The sequence below is a fragment of the Cygnus atratus genome, chromosome 22 (genome assembly GCF_013377495.2).
Source record: "Cygnus atratus isolate AKBS03 ecotype Queensland, Australia chromosome 22, CAtr_DNAZoo_HiC_assembly, whole genome shotgun sequence".
Taxonomy (NCBI): Eukaryota; Metazoa; Chordata; class Aves; order Anseriformes; family Anatidae; genus Cygnus; species Cygnus atratus.
Genome location: NC_066383.1, coordinates 5,212,644 through 5,227,809, shown reverse-complemented (window position 1 = coordinate 5,227,809; position 15,166 = coordinate 5,212,644). Strand labels below are relative to the sequence as shown.

At 67.3% G+C, this 15,166-nt stretch overlaps 4 protein-coding genes across 5 annotated transcripts in view; 2 read left to right on the top strand and 2 right to left on the bottom strand.

Moving 5' to 3' along the window:
• LOC126913550 (NLR family member X1-like) overlaps positions 1-4,579 on the top strand; it is a 129,433-nt gene extending 124,854 nt beyond the window's left edge. The window contains 10 exon segments of the mRNA XM_050715019.1: positions 33-130; positions 250-395; positions 397-867; positions 1,307-1,600; positions 1,602-2,373; positions 2,376-2,718; positions 3,460-3,546; positions 3,651-3,730; positions 3,733-3,901; positions 4,038-4,579. Of these exon segments, the coding sequence (XP_050570976.1) occupies positions 33-130; positions 250-395; positions 397-867; positions 1,307-1,600; positions 1,602-2,373; positions 2,376-2,718; positions 3,460-3,546; positions 3,651-3,730; positions 3,733-3,901; positions 4,038-4,356 (2,779 nt within the window). The 3' untranslated portion in view covers positions 4,357-4,579.
• The window catches only part of THY1 (Thy-1 cell surface antigen), a 44,462-nt gene that overhangs the window by 22,071 nt on the left and 7,225 nt on the right, over positions 1-15,166 (bottom strand). The window lies entirely within an intron of this gene.
• LOC118252508 (Na(+)/H(+) exchange regulatory cofactor NHE-RF4) lies at positions 4,418-7,969 on the top strand. Its single transcript, XM_050715025.1, is given in 13 exon segments — positions 4,418-4,460; positions 5,382-5,409; positions 5,659-5,674; positions 5,676-5,724; positions 5,903-5,910; positions 5,912-6,020; positions 6,023-6,114; positions 6,221-6,411; positions 6,497-6,629; positions 6,723-6,927; positions 7,055-7,251; positions 7,398-7,568; positions 7,776-7,969. Coding segments are annotated over 13 exon segments (1,287 nt in total). The 3' UTR covers positions 7,821-7,969.
• Positions 8,538-10,943, bottom strand: CCDC153 (coiled-coil domain containing 153). Its single transcript, XM_035555921.2, has 6 exons — positions 10,877-10,943; positions 10,235-10,300; positions 9,891-10,010; positions 9,241-9,333; positions 8,751-8,881; positions 8,538-8,666 (listed from the first exon to the last, which is right to left on the bottom strand). The coding sequence occupies exons 1-6, from the start codon at positions 10,941-10,943 to the stop codon at positions 8,538-8,540; spliced, it is 606 nt and encodes a 201-aa protein (XP_035411814.2).

The window sequence follows — 15,166 nt, the reverse complement described above, 5'->3', positions numbered from 1 at the left end:
GCCCTCCTCCCGACGCTCTCCTCCTGTCCCAGGAGCTGTGTTCGCCACCAAGGAGGCTCCCAGGGGCCCCCAGCCCAGCGCAGCTCCTCCCGCCACGGCCTGGACCACCTGAGGACCGTGGCCTCTTCTGGTGAGCGTGCGGCCTCGTGGAGGGGGACGGGGGGTCCTGCAGAGCTGCTGCCCTCCTGGGCTGTGCGTGGTCCCTGCTAGCGAGAAGCCCTCCTCTTGCCAGCGCCTTTCTCTCCCCAGATGCCATCAAGAAGCACCAGAAGAGCCTGGCTGCGTGGTTCAGCAACCAGCCCAACGAGGAGCGGCAGTTCGGCCCTTCCTTCTCGCTGAACGCGGTCCACGTGGACCCGGTGATCCGGGAGAGCTCCCTGGAGCAGATCCTGAAGCCCCTCTCCCGAGCTGACCATCCAGCACCAGCTCCAGCGGTCCTCCAGGCAGGTGATCAGCCTCCAGAACCTCTTCGACGTGGATGCCTGCGGGCGGCAGGTGAAGAACGTGGTGCTGTACGGCACCGTGGGCACGGGGAAGAGCACCCTCATCAAGAAGATGGTGGTGGACTGGTGCCACGGTCTCCTGCCCCGCTTCGAGCTGGTCATCCCCTTCTCCTGCGAGGACCTGTCCCACAGCCACGTCCCCATCTCCCTGCGGCGCCTCGTCACCAAGAAGTACCAGCACCTCCGGGACGTGGCGCCCATTCTGGGCACTTCCCACCTCAGGGTGCTTTTCATCCTCAACGGCCTGGAGCGCCTCAACTTGGACTTTCGGCTGGCTGGCACGGAGCTGTGCTGCGACCCCAGCGAGCCCATAGCTCCCTCTGCCATCGTGGTCAACCTGCTGCGGAAGTACCTCCTGCCAGAGGTCAGTGTCCCCCCTCCAGCTCCTCCGTGCTGCAGGAAAGCTGGGGAGAGCCCGGGGATGCTTCAGGCTGGGCTCTCGTGTGCATTGCTCCTTGTTCAGCTTGGCTGTGAGTCAAGGGGCAGCCTCCGTCCCTGGAGGGACTCCCCGAGGTGGCTTCATGCTGATTTGGCTCTGGGGGGTCTTTGGGAGGCCTGGTGAGATAACGAAGAAGGCAGCAGCTGGGAGCCTGCCTGCTGGGCTGTGCCCTTCCAGATTTAATTTATGTCTAGCAGGGGATGGGGAAAGCTCTTCTGCGCGCTTTGCCTGGGCAAGCTTTGAACCAGCGCGCGTAGGGCGGCAGCTTCTCGGACCCTCGGGTGCTCCTGGTCAGAGGCTTGGGGTCCTGCTGAGCTTGGCTAAGAGGGAACACCTCCCAGCTCACCCGGCCCTCCGCTTCCAGGCCAGCATCATCGTCACCACGCGCCCGTCCGCCGTGCGCCGCATCCCTGGCAAGTACGTGGGGCGCTACGCCGAGATCTGCGGCTTCTTCTCCGACACCAACCTGCAGAAGCTCTACTTCCAGATGCGCCTCAGCCAGCCCGGCTGCGGCGGAGGGGACGGCGAGGGCTCGGGCGAGCAGGATAACCTGGTGGAGATGCTCTCCAGGAACCTGGAGCGCCAGAACCAGATCGCCGCCGCCTGCTTCTTGCCCTCGTACTGCTGGCTGGTGTGCACCACGCTGCATTTCCTCTACTTCACCCCGGATGGTGCCGCCCAGCCAGACCCTGACCGGCATCTACACCAGCTTCCTGCGGCTCAACTTCAGCGGGGAGGTGCTGGACAGCACCGACCCCACCAACATCTCCATGATGAAGTACGTGGCCAAGACGGTGGGCAAGCTGGCCCACGAGGGGGTGACGTCCCGCAAGACCTGCTTCTCGGAGGAGGACCTGCGGCAGTGCTTCGAGGTGGAGATGAAGACCGAAAGCGAGCTCAACCTCCTGGAGGTCTTCCGCAGCGACGTCTTCCGCTTCTTCCTCACGCCGTGCGTGCAGCCGGGCAAGGAGCACACCTTCGTCTTCACCATCCCCGCCATGCAGGAGTACCTGGCCGCCCTCTACGTGGTGCTGGGCGAGAAGAAGACCCTGGCGCAGAAGGTGGGCAAGGAGCTGTCGGAGCTCATCGGGAAGGTGAGCGAGGACGCCGCCGTGGTTCTGGGCATCGTCTCCAAGGTGCTCCCCCTGCGCTTCCTGCCCGTGCTCTTCAACCTGCTCAAAATCTTCCCCCGCTTCTTCTCGCGGCTGAGCGGTAAGGACCGGGACACGATCGCTCGCACCATGGCGGAGGAGCTCTTCAAAGAGGAGGACTACTACAACGACGACGTCTTGGACCAGATCAACTCCAGCATCCTGGGCGTGGAGGGCCCCATGCGGCACCCCGACGAGGCCCCCGACGACGAGGTCTTCGAGCTCTTCCCCATCTTCATGGGGGGGCTGCTGTCCCGCCGCAACCGCGCCATCCTGGAGCAGCTGGCTGCTCCATCAAGAACCTGGCGGCCTTCGAGATCGCCGAGGCCATGAAGAAGACCGTCATCAGGAACAGCCGCAAGGGGCTGCCCCCCTCGGAGCTGATGGACTACCTCTTCTTCCTGCACGAGTTCCAGAACGAGCGCTTCACGGCCGAGGCCGTCCGCTCCCTCCGGACCGTCAACCTCTCGTCCGTCAAGCTGACCCCCCTCAAGTGCTCCGTGCTGGCGTCCGTCATGGGCACGGCGTGCCACGAGGTGGACGAGCTCAACCTCACCTCCTGCAACCTGGACGCCGGCAGCTTGAGGACCCTCTTCCCCGTCCTGCTGCGGTGCAAAGTCCTCCAGTGAGTACCTCTTCTGCTTCCCCTGGGCAGCGCTCAAGGACTGGGCTCCCCTTGCCTCTGCCGGGGCACGGAGCAGGCAGGGAAGGGCAGGAATGCTTTGCCTGTCCTCAGAGCAGTCCCCCGAGGACTACGCGCCCGTCGTGCACTGCTCCTTGTGCAGCCCGGCTCGGGCGCTGCATGCCGGGACCTGCAGTCCCACCGCAGCCTCCCGTGGGGCCGCGATCAGCGCCCGGCGCCCGCGGGCTCCATCCCGTTGCTCGGTGCCACCCGGCGTCGCCCCGCAGCTCGCCCCGCTGGGTCCAGGCAGGGGATGTGGAGCCCCAGGGGGGAACACGGGGTCCGTCGCAGTCCGTTTGTGGCACTGCAGTCTTCCCGTCGCCCAGGGGGTGGCGAGCAGTGCTCGCAGAGATGGACGCGGCTGTGCAGCGGGGCTGGGCGCCGCTTTCCTGCCTCTGGAGCTTGGGGAGGGCTTGGTGGGGTCCTGCTCCCCCTGAGACCCTCAGCCCCCCCGGCAGGGCTTGGGTCCCCCTCCCCTCCCTTGCTCCTGCCGGCGCTGGCTCTGTTGGCTGACGCCGCCCCCGCGCTGGGGGGGCTGCCCGTGTGCTCCTTTTTGGGGAGGAAACCTCAAGGGCCTTCGGCTGGGGAGCCCAGGTAGGGTGGTGATGGGGAGGACGGGGTGAACTGCCCCCCCCCCAGCCGGCGTTTCGGCCGTGGCACCCGCCGCGTTTTGCTCTGCACCAGCCTGCAGCTCAACAGCCTGGGCCCCGACGCCTGCGAGGAGCTGCGCGCCCTGCTGCTGCACGACAAGTGCGCGGTGAGCGACCTGCGGTGAGTACTGCCCCCATCCCCGCCCCAAACCCTCCCGGCTGCCCACCCCGCTCCGGGACCCCCTTCCCCAGCCTCGGCAGCTCCCTGACCTCGTGTCCTCCCAGGCTGTCCAACAACCCGGTGGGCGCGCAGGGGGCACGGCACCTGGCCGAGGCGCTGGCGGGGAACCGCTCGCTGAGCCGCCTGTCCTGCTGCACGCCGCGCTGGGGGACCGGGGCGTGGAGGAGATCGCTCGGCGCCTGGCCGACAACCAGCAGCTGCAGGAGCTCAACCTGGGCTACAACGCCCTGACGGACGCGGCCGCCCTGCGCGTGGTGGAGGTGGCCAAGAAGCACGCCACGCTGGACAAAGTGCAGTGAGTTCAGCCTGCCCGCTCGCGGGCGAAGCTCCCCGCCCGATGTCCCTCCTGGTGGCGGCGAGCAGGGGCTGGAACCCCTCTCTGCCCCCGTATCCTGCCCCCCAGCATCTCCTTTTCTCCTCTCGACCCACAGTTTGTACTTCAACGACATCAGCGAGGAGGGCAAGCGGGCGCTGCACAGCCTGCGCATGGACCGGGACGGCGTCAGGGCGCTCGTCTTCCTCACGGCGGGCACCGACGTCTCCGACTACTGGTCCAGCATCCTCAACACCGTGCACAGGAACCTGCCCTTCTGGGACCGCGAGCGGGTTCGCCAGCACCTCGCCCTCCTCCTGCAGGACCTGGAGAGCAGCCGGAGACAGACGGCCAACCCCTGGAGGAAAGCCAAGTTCCTGCGGGTGGAGAGCGAGGTCAAAAGGATGCTGGGGAAGCTCCAGCAGGGGACCCTGTGAGCTGCTGTCCAGGCGGGGAGGAGACGCTGCAGGGGTGCCCGTGCCCCTATCCCCGGGGGAGATGCCCAGCGGTCGGGTGCTGCTGAGGCTGTCCAAGGCGCTGGGTACGTGGAGCTCAGCCCTGATCCGCGGGCGAGGCTGAAAACGTGGGAGAACCGCCCGGAGCCCAGGGACAAACGGGACTTCTTCTTCTGGGCTTGGAGAGTCCCAGCCCCTGCCGGCCTGGAGACGAGCCGCGGCAGGGCAGGACTCCGGCTTGCTTGTGAAATCCTCGGTGGCATTAAAGCGCTCCGCTTTGTCTCCTGGTCTCGCTCTTCCCCGCCGTGGGCTGCCCCTGGGGGCGGCTGGAAGCTGGGACGCCCGGGGGCTGTCCCCGAGCCCCTCGGGGTGCTGGTCCCGGCTCCCAGCCCTGCTGGGCGAGGGCCAGCGGTGCCCCGGGGCTGGGAGGGCAGGGGAGACGTCGGGGCTGTTTAACCATTAAACCTGGGGCGTCTTGGAGAGAGGCGGGGACGCTGGCCTTGCTGCCACTTCGCCCTGTACCTTGATCCCCCTCGCATTCGCTGCAGCCATGAAGCAAATGAAAGGTACGTGCCGGGGCAGCAGGGCTTCGTCCCGCGCAGCCCCTGCCCCACGTGCACGTCCCAGGCTCTGCAGGGCAGCGTCAGAGCCCGGGGAGGCCCCGGGAAGGAGCTGCAGGCAGCCAGGAAAACGCAGCTGGGCTTTTGGGGGGGGGGGGGGGGGGGGCTTGGCAGGAATCCCCTCTCCAGGGTTTTGGGGTGTCCTTGTGCTGGAAGAGGCGGGGAGGTTTTCTTTTGGGGCGGTGTGTGTGGGGAGGTTTCCATCAATTCTGGGTGTCTTGTTACCCTCCTCACCCCCACCCAAAAGTCCCGGGGGGGCTGCTCAGACTCTGCAAGCCCACTTGCCCCGGCGCGGCACGCTCAGCCCCTGCACGGACAAGCCCCGAGTGCTGCGGGTCTGCCCCCAGCTCGCTGCCTCCTGCGCTCACCTCTCCTCTCCCCCTGCAGGGCTCGAGGGCGACAGGACGTCCATCATGTAAGTGCTGAGCTCCCCCCCGGCCGGGGGCTTGTGGCCCCGTAACAGGGCTGTGCTGAGGCGGTGTGGGACATGGTTCCTGGTCCTGGGAAGGTTTTTCCCTGAGCCGTCAGCTCGGGAGGGATAGGGGCAGCCCCATGGTGCTGGAGCTGTGGTCCCGGCAGGCTCCCGTGGTGGCAGGGCTGGGGAGGGCAGGGGAAGGCGGCGGGGCTGCGCTAACGTGGCCTCTCCCGCCCTTTGTCATTTCAGAAAATTTGAATTTAACCCCAAAAGATGGGATCGACAACCCTGCCTTGTCGCTGGCTGAGGACACGGGTAAATACCCCCCCCCCCTTCTCCGCGGGTTCCCCCATCGGCGTTGGGGCCGGGCACCTGGGGGCACCCCGGGGCGCGTGTGGCAGAGGGGAATGGAGACCCCGTGGCGACGGGGAGGGGGTCCCCGTCCCACAGAGCATCCTGCAGCCCCCGCTCACGGTCCGTGCCCCCCTCGCAGATGGCGAGGGCCGCGGGGGAGCCCCGCTTCTACCTCCTGAGCAAGGGCAGTGCGGAGACCTTCGGCTTCTGCCTCCACGAGGAGCTGGGCAGCCAGGGCCACGTCGTCCGGCAGGTGGAGCTGGGGGGCTGGCCCAGCGCAGGGGGCTGCAGGACGGGGACCGGCTCCTGCAGGTCAACGGGCGCTTCGTGGACCACCTGGACCACCGGCGGGTAAGCCCCGAGCGTCCCGGGGGGCGCAGAGGGTGCGGGACCCCGCTGCCCCCCGACCCTGCCGGAGAGGTCCCGTTCTCCGGGGTCAAATCCTGGCCCCGTCCAGGTGGTGCAGAAGATCAAGGCCAGCGGGAACCAGGTGCTGCTGGCGGTGCTGGACGGCGACTCCTACGAAGCGGCCAAAGCCCTGGGCCGGGACCTGGCCCAGCTGCTGCCCGCTGACGTCCGCCCGCGCCTCTGCCACGTCAAGAGGGACAAAAGCGGCTTCGGCTTCAGCGTGTCGGGGCCGGAAGGTAGGGGACGGGGACGGGGACGGGGATGGAAACCTGCCCGTGGCATCGCCCGCTCGCTCCGTCCCGCTCCTTCCCCTCGCGCAGGCACACAAGGGCATGTTCCAGCTCTCGGTGCGGCAGGACGGCCCGGCGGACCGAGCAGGGGTCCCGACGGGCTCCTGGCTCCTGGAGCTGAACGGGGCCAGCGTGAGGAGCTGCTCGCGCTCCCAGCTCGCCCGGAAGGTGCGTGCCGCCCTCCCACGATGGGTGCAGGACCGGGGCCGGCCGTGGTGCCGAGCGTCCCGTGGTGCCGAGCACCCCGTGGTTCTCCTCCAGCTGAAGCAGAGCGGCAGCAAGATGACGCTGCTGGTGGCATCCAGCGCCGTGGAGGAGTTTTACCGCCTGCGGGGGCTGCAGGCCCCGGCCGCCTCGGCAGACACCTCCTGGCTGCCCTACAGAGCTCGCGAGCTGCACATGGCGAAGGGCCCCGGTGGCTACGGGTTCCTGCTCAAGGAGGACGACTACGGCGCGGGGGCCATAGGTGAGGGGAGAATCGGGGATAGCCGCGAGCCCCGTGCCCGTTCTGGGGGCTGCTCCCAGCTGCATTTGGGGATCCAGCGGTGTCGGGCTCCGTGAGCATCTTCCCTCCCCCGTCCCCGCCGCGGCAGGCCAGTTCCTGTGGGAGGTGGACGCCGGGCTGCCGGCCGAGCGGGCGGGGATGAAGGAAGGGGACCGCGTGCTGGCGGTGAACGGCGAGAGCATCGAGGGGCTGGACCACCAGCAGACGGTGCTCAGGATCCGCGCCCACGAGGACCGGGTGACGCTGCTGGTCATCGACCCCGCTAGCGACGAGTTCTACCGCTCGGTACGCTTCGGGGACCCCTGGGGCGCTGTGGGGCTGGGCGATGGGGCGGATCTCAGCCCCAGACCTGCGTGGCGAGGTCCCTCCAGGGCTCCTGGCTTGCCGTGGAGCTCCGCGAGCCGCGCAACTAACCTGTGGGGCTCTTCCAGATGGGGCTGTCCCCTCTGCTGTTCCTCGAGGACGGCGACCCTGCCTCGGGCTCCTGCACGCCCTCCCTGCCCTCTCCCCACGGCTCCCCTGGGCTCTGCCACGTCGACGTGGGACCAAAGGGACCCGGCTCCTGGCTGGTGGCTGCTGCCAACAGCATAACCATCACGCAGGTAACCCGCCTCGCCGCGCTGCTCCCAGGCTGGCATCCTCCTGCCCTGCTTCTCCTGGTCCTTCCCTGGCACCGTGGGGCTGGTGGGAAGGGGCTGCGTGGCCCCTTGGCCACAGGGGCCGAGCAGAAAGATCCCCGAACCCACCCGCGGAGCGCGGCGGGGTGGGTGGACGTGTGCTGCCCTCTTGTCCCCGCCGTGTCCCCGCAGAGCCCGCGCAAGGAGGAGCAGAGGCAGCTGCGCGAGGCGTTCTAGTGGCCCGGGAGCACCCAGCCTCCGTGGCCCCACCAGGTCCAGCCTGCTGCTGCCCCCCGGTTCCGGCTCCCCGGAGAGCAGAGGAGCTGCTCGGGATGGCCGACGCTGCGCCTCTGCGCCCGGGATGGGGCTGCCAGCATCGCACCTCGCACGGACTCGCCTCCGCTGCCCGAGGCTGGCCCCAGGCTTTTATTAGTGGCAACCTGAAGGCAGAGCTGCGCCTTTGCCGGCCCCGATGCCTCCGGGAGCGTTTAGGGACGCGGCACTCGAGCCCTCGCCCAGCTCCAGGCTCTGGATTGCCCCCAGGAGAGCCGAGGTACTGCCCTTCACGCCATGACCCGGGGCGACGGGGAGCCTGGAGCTCGGCTCAGCCCGGGGCTGGCCCTCGGGCGAAGGAGAGAAGGAGCAGCGGAGGCCGCGGGGCACTGGAGGAACCCCCCAGCTCTGAGCCGGGCTCGGGTCTGCCCCCGCACGGACATCTCCTTGTGCTCCTGCCCTCTGCGAACTCTGGGTGGGATCTTGCCCCCAGCACGGCACCGTTCCTGCCTCACCCTTTTGGGGTGGGATTAAAGGACGCGAATCCACTCCGCTGTTGACGTGGGTGGTGTAACGGAGGCTCTGGCGCTCAGGACCCGTCGCCCAGCCGGTGCGGTGGTGGAGGTGGAGCTGGGGGGCCCTCCACGTGCTGATGACCCCCTCCTGGGGGTCCCCAGGGTGCTACATCTCCAGGGGGTTGAGGCCGAACTCCTGCAGGCGCTGCTTGTGCTGCAGCGCGATGGCCGTGCCCTGCTCCTCCCAGCGCTGCCTGGCCCCTGCCAGCTTGGCCAGCACCAGGTCCAGGCTGGCCTGGTGGGAGAAAGGACAGTGAGGGGGGGGGGGGGGGAAACGGTGCTGCCAGGGGGAGCCACCCCAAAAAATGTCCCCACTCACGTGGAGGATCTGCTCGTACTCCCTCTCCATGGCGCTCATCCTGCCCTGCAGCTGGGCGATGGTCCTGTCCCGCTCTGCCAGGGCCTTGGTGGCAGCCTCGTGGCTCCGCTGGCTCTCCTGGAGCCTGGTGGCTGCGGGGTTGGGGCCAGGGGACACTGAGCACGTGGGTGCAGGAGGCTGGCACTGCGTGAGTGGTGTGTGGGAGGGAGCGGGCAGTGTGGCACAGCCCCTGCCCGATCTGTCCCTGCCCCTGGGCTGGCACAGGGTTTGGGGTCAGGGTGGGATCGCAGCACCCCCTCTGCAGTCAGCACCTCCCAAGCTCGGGGATGTGCTGGGAGCAGGGTCAGGCTTTGCCTTCAGCTCCTGCTGCGCGGACAGCACAGGGCGAACGGCTCCCACCTCCCGCTTTCTCCCCAAAAATGTGCTTTGGTGCCCTGGAAAGAACCCGTCCCCATCCCAGCAGCAAGGGGGGAGTGTGCCGGGGCCGTACCGAGCTGCTCCTGCAGGCTGTTCACCTTCGCCTCCAGGCGCTGGCCGTGGGCTGCCGTCTGCCTCTGCAGCTCCTGGTACTGCCGGCTCATTTCTGGGAGCCACGGAGAGGAGAAGGGGACGCTAGGAGGGACAGGCAGGCGGTCCCCGAGCTGGGAACCCAGCCCCTGTGGCTGGGGGGGGGCTCCGGCAAGGTGGGATTTGAGGATCTCCCTTGCAGGCTGGTGCACCCGCAGTGGCCGTGCCCCCTCTCCGTGTCCGGCCGGGGAGGAGGGAGCCCTGTCGGGGGAACGCTCAGCCTCCCCGCCGAGCGTGGGGGAGCGAAAACGAGCACGGAGTTTTTGCATGTGGCGAAGACCGCAAACCTCTGGCTGAGGTTTTCACCTCTGCTCAGCTCAGCTCCTGCTCGAGCACTAAAGGAAGCGGCGCGGCCGTGGCTGCTGCAGCCCGGGGAGTCTCCCCTGTGCTCTGCTCTGCAGCTGGGTGCGCGGCCGGAGCCTCCGCACGCTGGTGGCAGGGGTGGGAGCGGGGCTGGCCAGCGCCGGGGCGGCGTGGGGCTGAGCACGACGGGCCAAAGGGAGAGGTGGGGTAAGCTCGGTGGCGTCCCAAGCTGTGGGTCCCTGCGTCTGCCCCCTCCCGCCTCTCCCTCACCTTCGTGCATGTCTCTCTTGTCGTCCCGCGCCTGCTCCAGCGCCCGCTCCAGCTCCCGCAGCCTCCGCCGGAGCCCCTCGCTGTCCGCCCTCGCCCACCGGGCCGTGTCCCTCCAGGGAGCTGCGGGGCAGAGGCACGGGGCTGCCGTGGGGTCTGTGTGCCCGCCGGGGGGGTGACCCACGGGGATCCGACCCCTGGAACAGCCACGGAGCAGCGTGCAAGCACGGGGAGCCGGGGGGCTCCGTGCACTGGGTGCCCTGCTCTGTGCCACGTCCACACCCAGTTTTTCCAACCCTTTTTCTGCTCCCAAGCTTGCCCCAGCCCCTGGCTCCTCCCAACCTTACCCCGGTGCTCTCCCAGGCTGTCAGCCTCCGGTGCCGCTCTCCTGGACGTCGCTTCAGCTTGGCTTTCTGCAGCCAGAGGGGAGAAAGAAGAGAGGGAGTCAGGAGCAGCCCGTCGGTGCGGCTCGGCCCAGGGACACCGAGGGCTCGCACGTGGCTCAGGTGGCCCAGGGGCAGCCTGCCTCGGGATGCTCGCCCCGGGAAAGCTTGGCTGGGGCACACCTCCAGCTGAAAGGCTGGCGCCAGGGCTGCGTTCGTGCAGACACGGAGTCAGGGTGTAGCCGGTTTTACTTGAAGTGGCTTCCCTGGAGAGATGCACACTCATGCGGGACCGAGGGCCGACATTTCACGGTGGAGACGGGGCAGCAGCCAGGGTCCTTGGCGCACAGAGGTTTGGGGACCCTTCCCAAACCCCACTCCACGTGTTCTTCCACTCTCAGAGGTCTGTGGAAGCTGGGGCCTGGCAGTTTGAACCTCCCCACCCAGGTCCTGATGGGCTGGAGGGTGCAGCGGGGCGCAGGATGCTGCGCAGAGCCCTGGGGACCCTGCTGCCTCCTGTTTCTCATCAGCATATCGGGAGCAGCAGAGGCAGGACTGGAGGGCTACATCCCTGGTGACCTGAGGCAGGCAAGACCCCAGACTCACCTGCTGCGCTTCTCTTTTTCTGCTGCTTCACTCCTCTTTTCCCCTGCCCTTTGCTCTTTGGAGGCATCCTCCGGCAACGCCGCTAGCACGGACCTGGGTCCCTGAAGGCGCAGCAGCCGCCCTGAAGCCAACCCCTGCTGTTGTAGCAACTGTGTCCGCAGCGAGGGCAGGTTGTCGCCTGGCCCCGCGCCTGCCTCCGCCTCGCAGCAGCCGAGCATGTCTCCCCCGTGACACAGGCGTGGGCCGCACGCACCCAGAGCAGCGCCGGGGTGGTCCCGAGGCCGCCCCCGCTCCCGGCACCGAGCCGGTTGGGTTTGGCCGCGGCTCCCAGCGGCTCGGCTGGCCCCCATCCCAAATGCATCCCACAGCCCTGGTCCCGCGGCAGCCTGGTGGCTCCGCGGGGATGGGGCAGGGAGGGCGACGCTCCCAGGTCGCAGCCCGAGGCGAGCCCAGCGCCTTCCTCCCTTCCTGCCCTGGCTCTCCCCTCCGGCACACCCTGCTGCTCGCTGCCGCGAGCTCTGCCCTGGGGACCGCGGCTGGATTTTGACCCTCTTTATAAAAAAGAGGAGAGGAAGGAAGGGAGGGGATTTCAGGCCGTTGTTTCTGCTCGGGACGCGATTAACCCCAAATAGCTAGGAGCGTGTAGGTGCTTTCTTCCGCAGGATGCAGACCTCGCTGCGTGGGCAGGGCGGCGGGAGCTGGTGGCTCTGGGCGAGGACACCGCATCCCCTGCTGCCGCCAGGGCAGTCCCAAAGGGTGCCCAGCTCCTCCTTCCGCAGGGAGGAGACAGTCCCCAAGGAAAGCAACCTTTGCTTGAGGTCCTGCACGTAAATACAGCCGCGACTTGGAGTGAATCATGCCCAGAGAAGCAGATGATAGGCAGGAGCGCAATTGCTCAAGCACGCTCCCTGATCTCTTTGGATTGGGGCCACGGTGATTTTTATGCTTGGCTCCACTAAGCTGGTGTAACCCTCCCCAGCCCTCTCCCCGGGTACTTGTGGTATCCTGGAGCTGGCCAGGGCACCCTCCGGTGGTCAATCCGGCTTGACTATTAGCCAGAAGCCATTAGCATCTAATGGGAAAAGCCTCAGGAACACGGCCTCAATAAACGTTGACATATTTGAGGTCAATATAATCCTTAGGAAAATTTGCCCAGGTAATTAAAGCCAGACAAGGAGCTGCCTGTCCCAGAAATATTTACCAAGTTCTACCAAAGGCTGTAAAATCAAGACGGGGAGTTTTGTAACCGATTTATACAGGGTTACTTTGCTGCGTCTGGTGCTGGATGCTGCCATCCTGCTCATCGGATGCCGCAGCTCCATGCAGGAGCTCATCACGAGCCAGCAGCAGATGGACAGCCCTGGTCCTGGGCAGAACTGGGGCGGAAAGAAGCTGCTGAAGCCAGGGCGGCGCGGAGCAGCCCGGTGGCACAAGAAGGATGGTGTACGGTGTGTGTGGGCAGCTAGAGGGACAGCACACAGCCTGAGCACGGAGCCCTGCGGCCACGGCAGGGGCTGAGCAGCACCAGCGGAGCGTGGCACGTCCCTGCTGTGGCAGGGGGTGTGCCAGGACGGCAGCTTTTTCTTTTTTTGTGGGGGTTTGCACACCCAGAGGCCCCGGGGGATCCCTGTGACTGGGTGCAGCGGGGGGGGGGGGGGGTGCAGAGCAGCGAGCTCCGCCGTGGGGTTTGCCTCCAGCCTGCAGCCCCTGTCTCTGGGTGCTTGTGCTCGACACACGAGGTTGGCCACACCGCAGCATTTGCTGTTTTTTGTGTTTTCTTTCCCCTTTCTTTCCCCTGTTTGTCCCAGCCCCGGTTGTCTTCCGCAAAAGCAGCGTTCTGCCTGGGCAAGGGCGGCCAAAAAGCGGATCCGAGGGCGGCGCGGGGACAGCTTCCGAGGGGCTGCTGCCACCTCAGGGGCGGTCTCACGGCCTCCCTGCCCCGCTCCCACCCCGGGACACCCCCTGGGGCGAGGAGCGGGACGCGGGAAGAGCTTTTATTGTTGGCGTTAGAACAGGAGCACAACGCGGCTGGGTGGGAGGGGTGACTGTGAGGCGAGCAGCAGGGTCTGGTGCAGCTCCTGCCGCAACACAGCCGCCCGCTTCCCGATTTCTGCACGTCTTCATGTGGAGAAAAGGGAAGCTGCCTCTCAGAAAGGGGAAATAATTCTGTTTTGCAAGACACGGAAACCAGCGCGGCCTGGCCCCAGCAGGCCCGCCCGCTGTCAGCGAGAACCGTTGACGACGCCGGCGACGCATGGCGACGCCCCCCCCCCCCGGCCCGCGCCCCCCCTCCCGCCCTCACTAAAGATGGCCGCCGCGCCGCCCTCCCCTCCCCGCGCGCCTGCGCGGAGCCGGCGGGAGGGGGGGCCACTGTGCGCGGGAGCTGACCAATAGCCGCCGTCTCCTCCCCGGCCGAGTGGGCGGGGCGAGGCGGGCGGGGGGGCGGAACGACCAATCGGCGCTCGGCGGAGGGCGTGGCCGGAGGGTTGAGGGCGTGGCTCGCGCGGAGGGCGGCACTTGGGCGGAGGGCGGGGCAGGGGCCGGAGCCGGGCGCCCCCCGCTGCCGCCGCCGCCTCCGCCACCGCCACCGCCCGCGGCTCCGCGGCTCCCGCTGCTGCCGCCCGCCCGGCCCGGCCCGGCCCGGCCCGGCCCGGGGCAGCGCCCCCTTCCCCGGCCGCTTTCCCCGCGGGGCCTGAGGCCCGGAGCCGCCCCCGCGCCGCGCTCATGTCGGCTCCGCTGAAGAAGGGCCCCGGGGGGCTGATCGGGCTGATGAAGGACGCCTTCCAGCCGCACCACCACCACCTCGGCCCCCACCAGCCCGGGGCCGTGGACAAGAAGATGGTGGAGAAGTGCTGGAAGCTCATGGACAAGGTGGGGCCGGAGGGGGGGGGCCGGGGATGGGGCTGGGGGGGGGGTTGGGGGATATTTTGGGGAGGGTTTGGGGGGGTATGGGGGTTGGGGAGTGGTTTGGGGGAGAATTTGTGGGGGTATTTTGGGGATGGGGGGGGGGGAATGGGGTCCCTGGGCCCGTGGGCAGCAATGGTGGGGGGACTGGGGAGGTTTCGGGTTGTGGGGAGGTAGGTTTTTGGGGTGCCGGGGTAAGGAGGAGGCAGGTTTTGGGGTGTGGGGAGGTTTTGGGGTCGTGGGGGGAAGGAAGGGAGAGGTTTTAGGGCCGGGTCTGGAGGGAACAGGGAGGTTTTGAGGTGGGGGGGGAGGGGGGAGGTTTGGGGGTGGTGGTTAAGGAGGTTTTTTTTTGGGGGGTGGGGGGAAGGAGGGAGGTGATTTGGGGTGGGGGGGTCGCCCTATGGTGATCCCATGGGCAGAGGCTGGCTGTCGGCCGGCCCTGGGGGGCTGCAGGTGAGTTTGGGGGTGCCCTGGGGGGTCTCAGCCTGTCTGGGTGGGCAGGCTGGGAGCCTGCTTTGGGGCAGCGCAGAGCTTTGACCCCTGAGCCCCCAGGGCCGTGTGGCTGGGGCCGGGCTCGGCGCAGCTCCTGCTCCTTAATAAACCCCAAAAGTCTCGGTGGAAGCCCCTGGCGTAGCTGTGCGAGGAGAAGGAGCCGTGGAGCTGGGGGCCATCTGCCTGCCCTCCCCTCCCCTCCTCCGCTTTAAAATGCCAGGAAATGGCTGTTCCGGGGGCAGGACGGCGAAACTCGGGGCCTGATGGTGGGGAGAGATGGCCCTTGGCTTAGTGGCCTGGTGAAGGGTTTTGTTTTAGGAAATCCCGGCGAGTGCTTGGTTTGTCCGGGGTCCCGACGTTATTTATGGAATGACCCGGTGATATGAGCAGAGGTATCCAGAAAGGAGCAGAAACTTAAAAACCTTCTGACGTGTTTTCCCTAGGATTTTACCTGATCTTCCCTTGCTGCCGCTGCTCAGCCCTGAGATCCGAGGCTGGGCTTGACGTGCCGGGGAGCGCGGTGCGGTTTGTAACGCTGGGCTGGGGGCAGCACAGCCCCTAAGAGCTTAGCCCAAAAGCGACGCCCGAGTTGCAGGCGGTCCCTGGGGAGCGTCGCCTCCCCTCCTTCCCCTCTGGGAGCACGGCAAGCAGGGCTGGTGGGCATTCCTCGTCCCATTACCCCCCAGGCTCAGGCATCTCAACTTTTCTCTCTTTTCCCCGCGTTGTTTATGCACGCAGCGTCTGAACCTCCTGCAGCAAACGCTAAGGAAGGCAGCGTAGATTTTCCTTCAAGATGTTTCTTCAAGACGTATTAAATTACGTTCGTGCCAAGAAATCACTTTGTGTTGGCTGGCTCAACAAAAGGCATGGCTTGTAGTTGTGCCCTGCCATGCT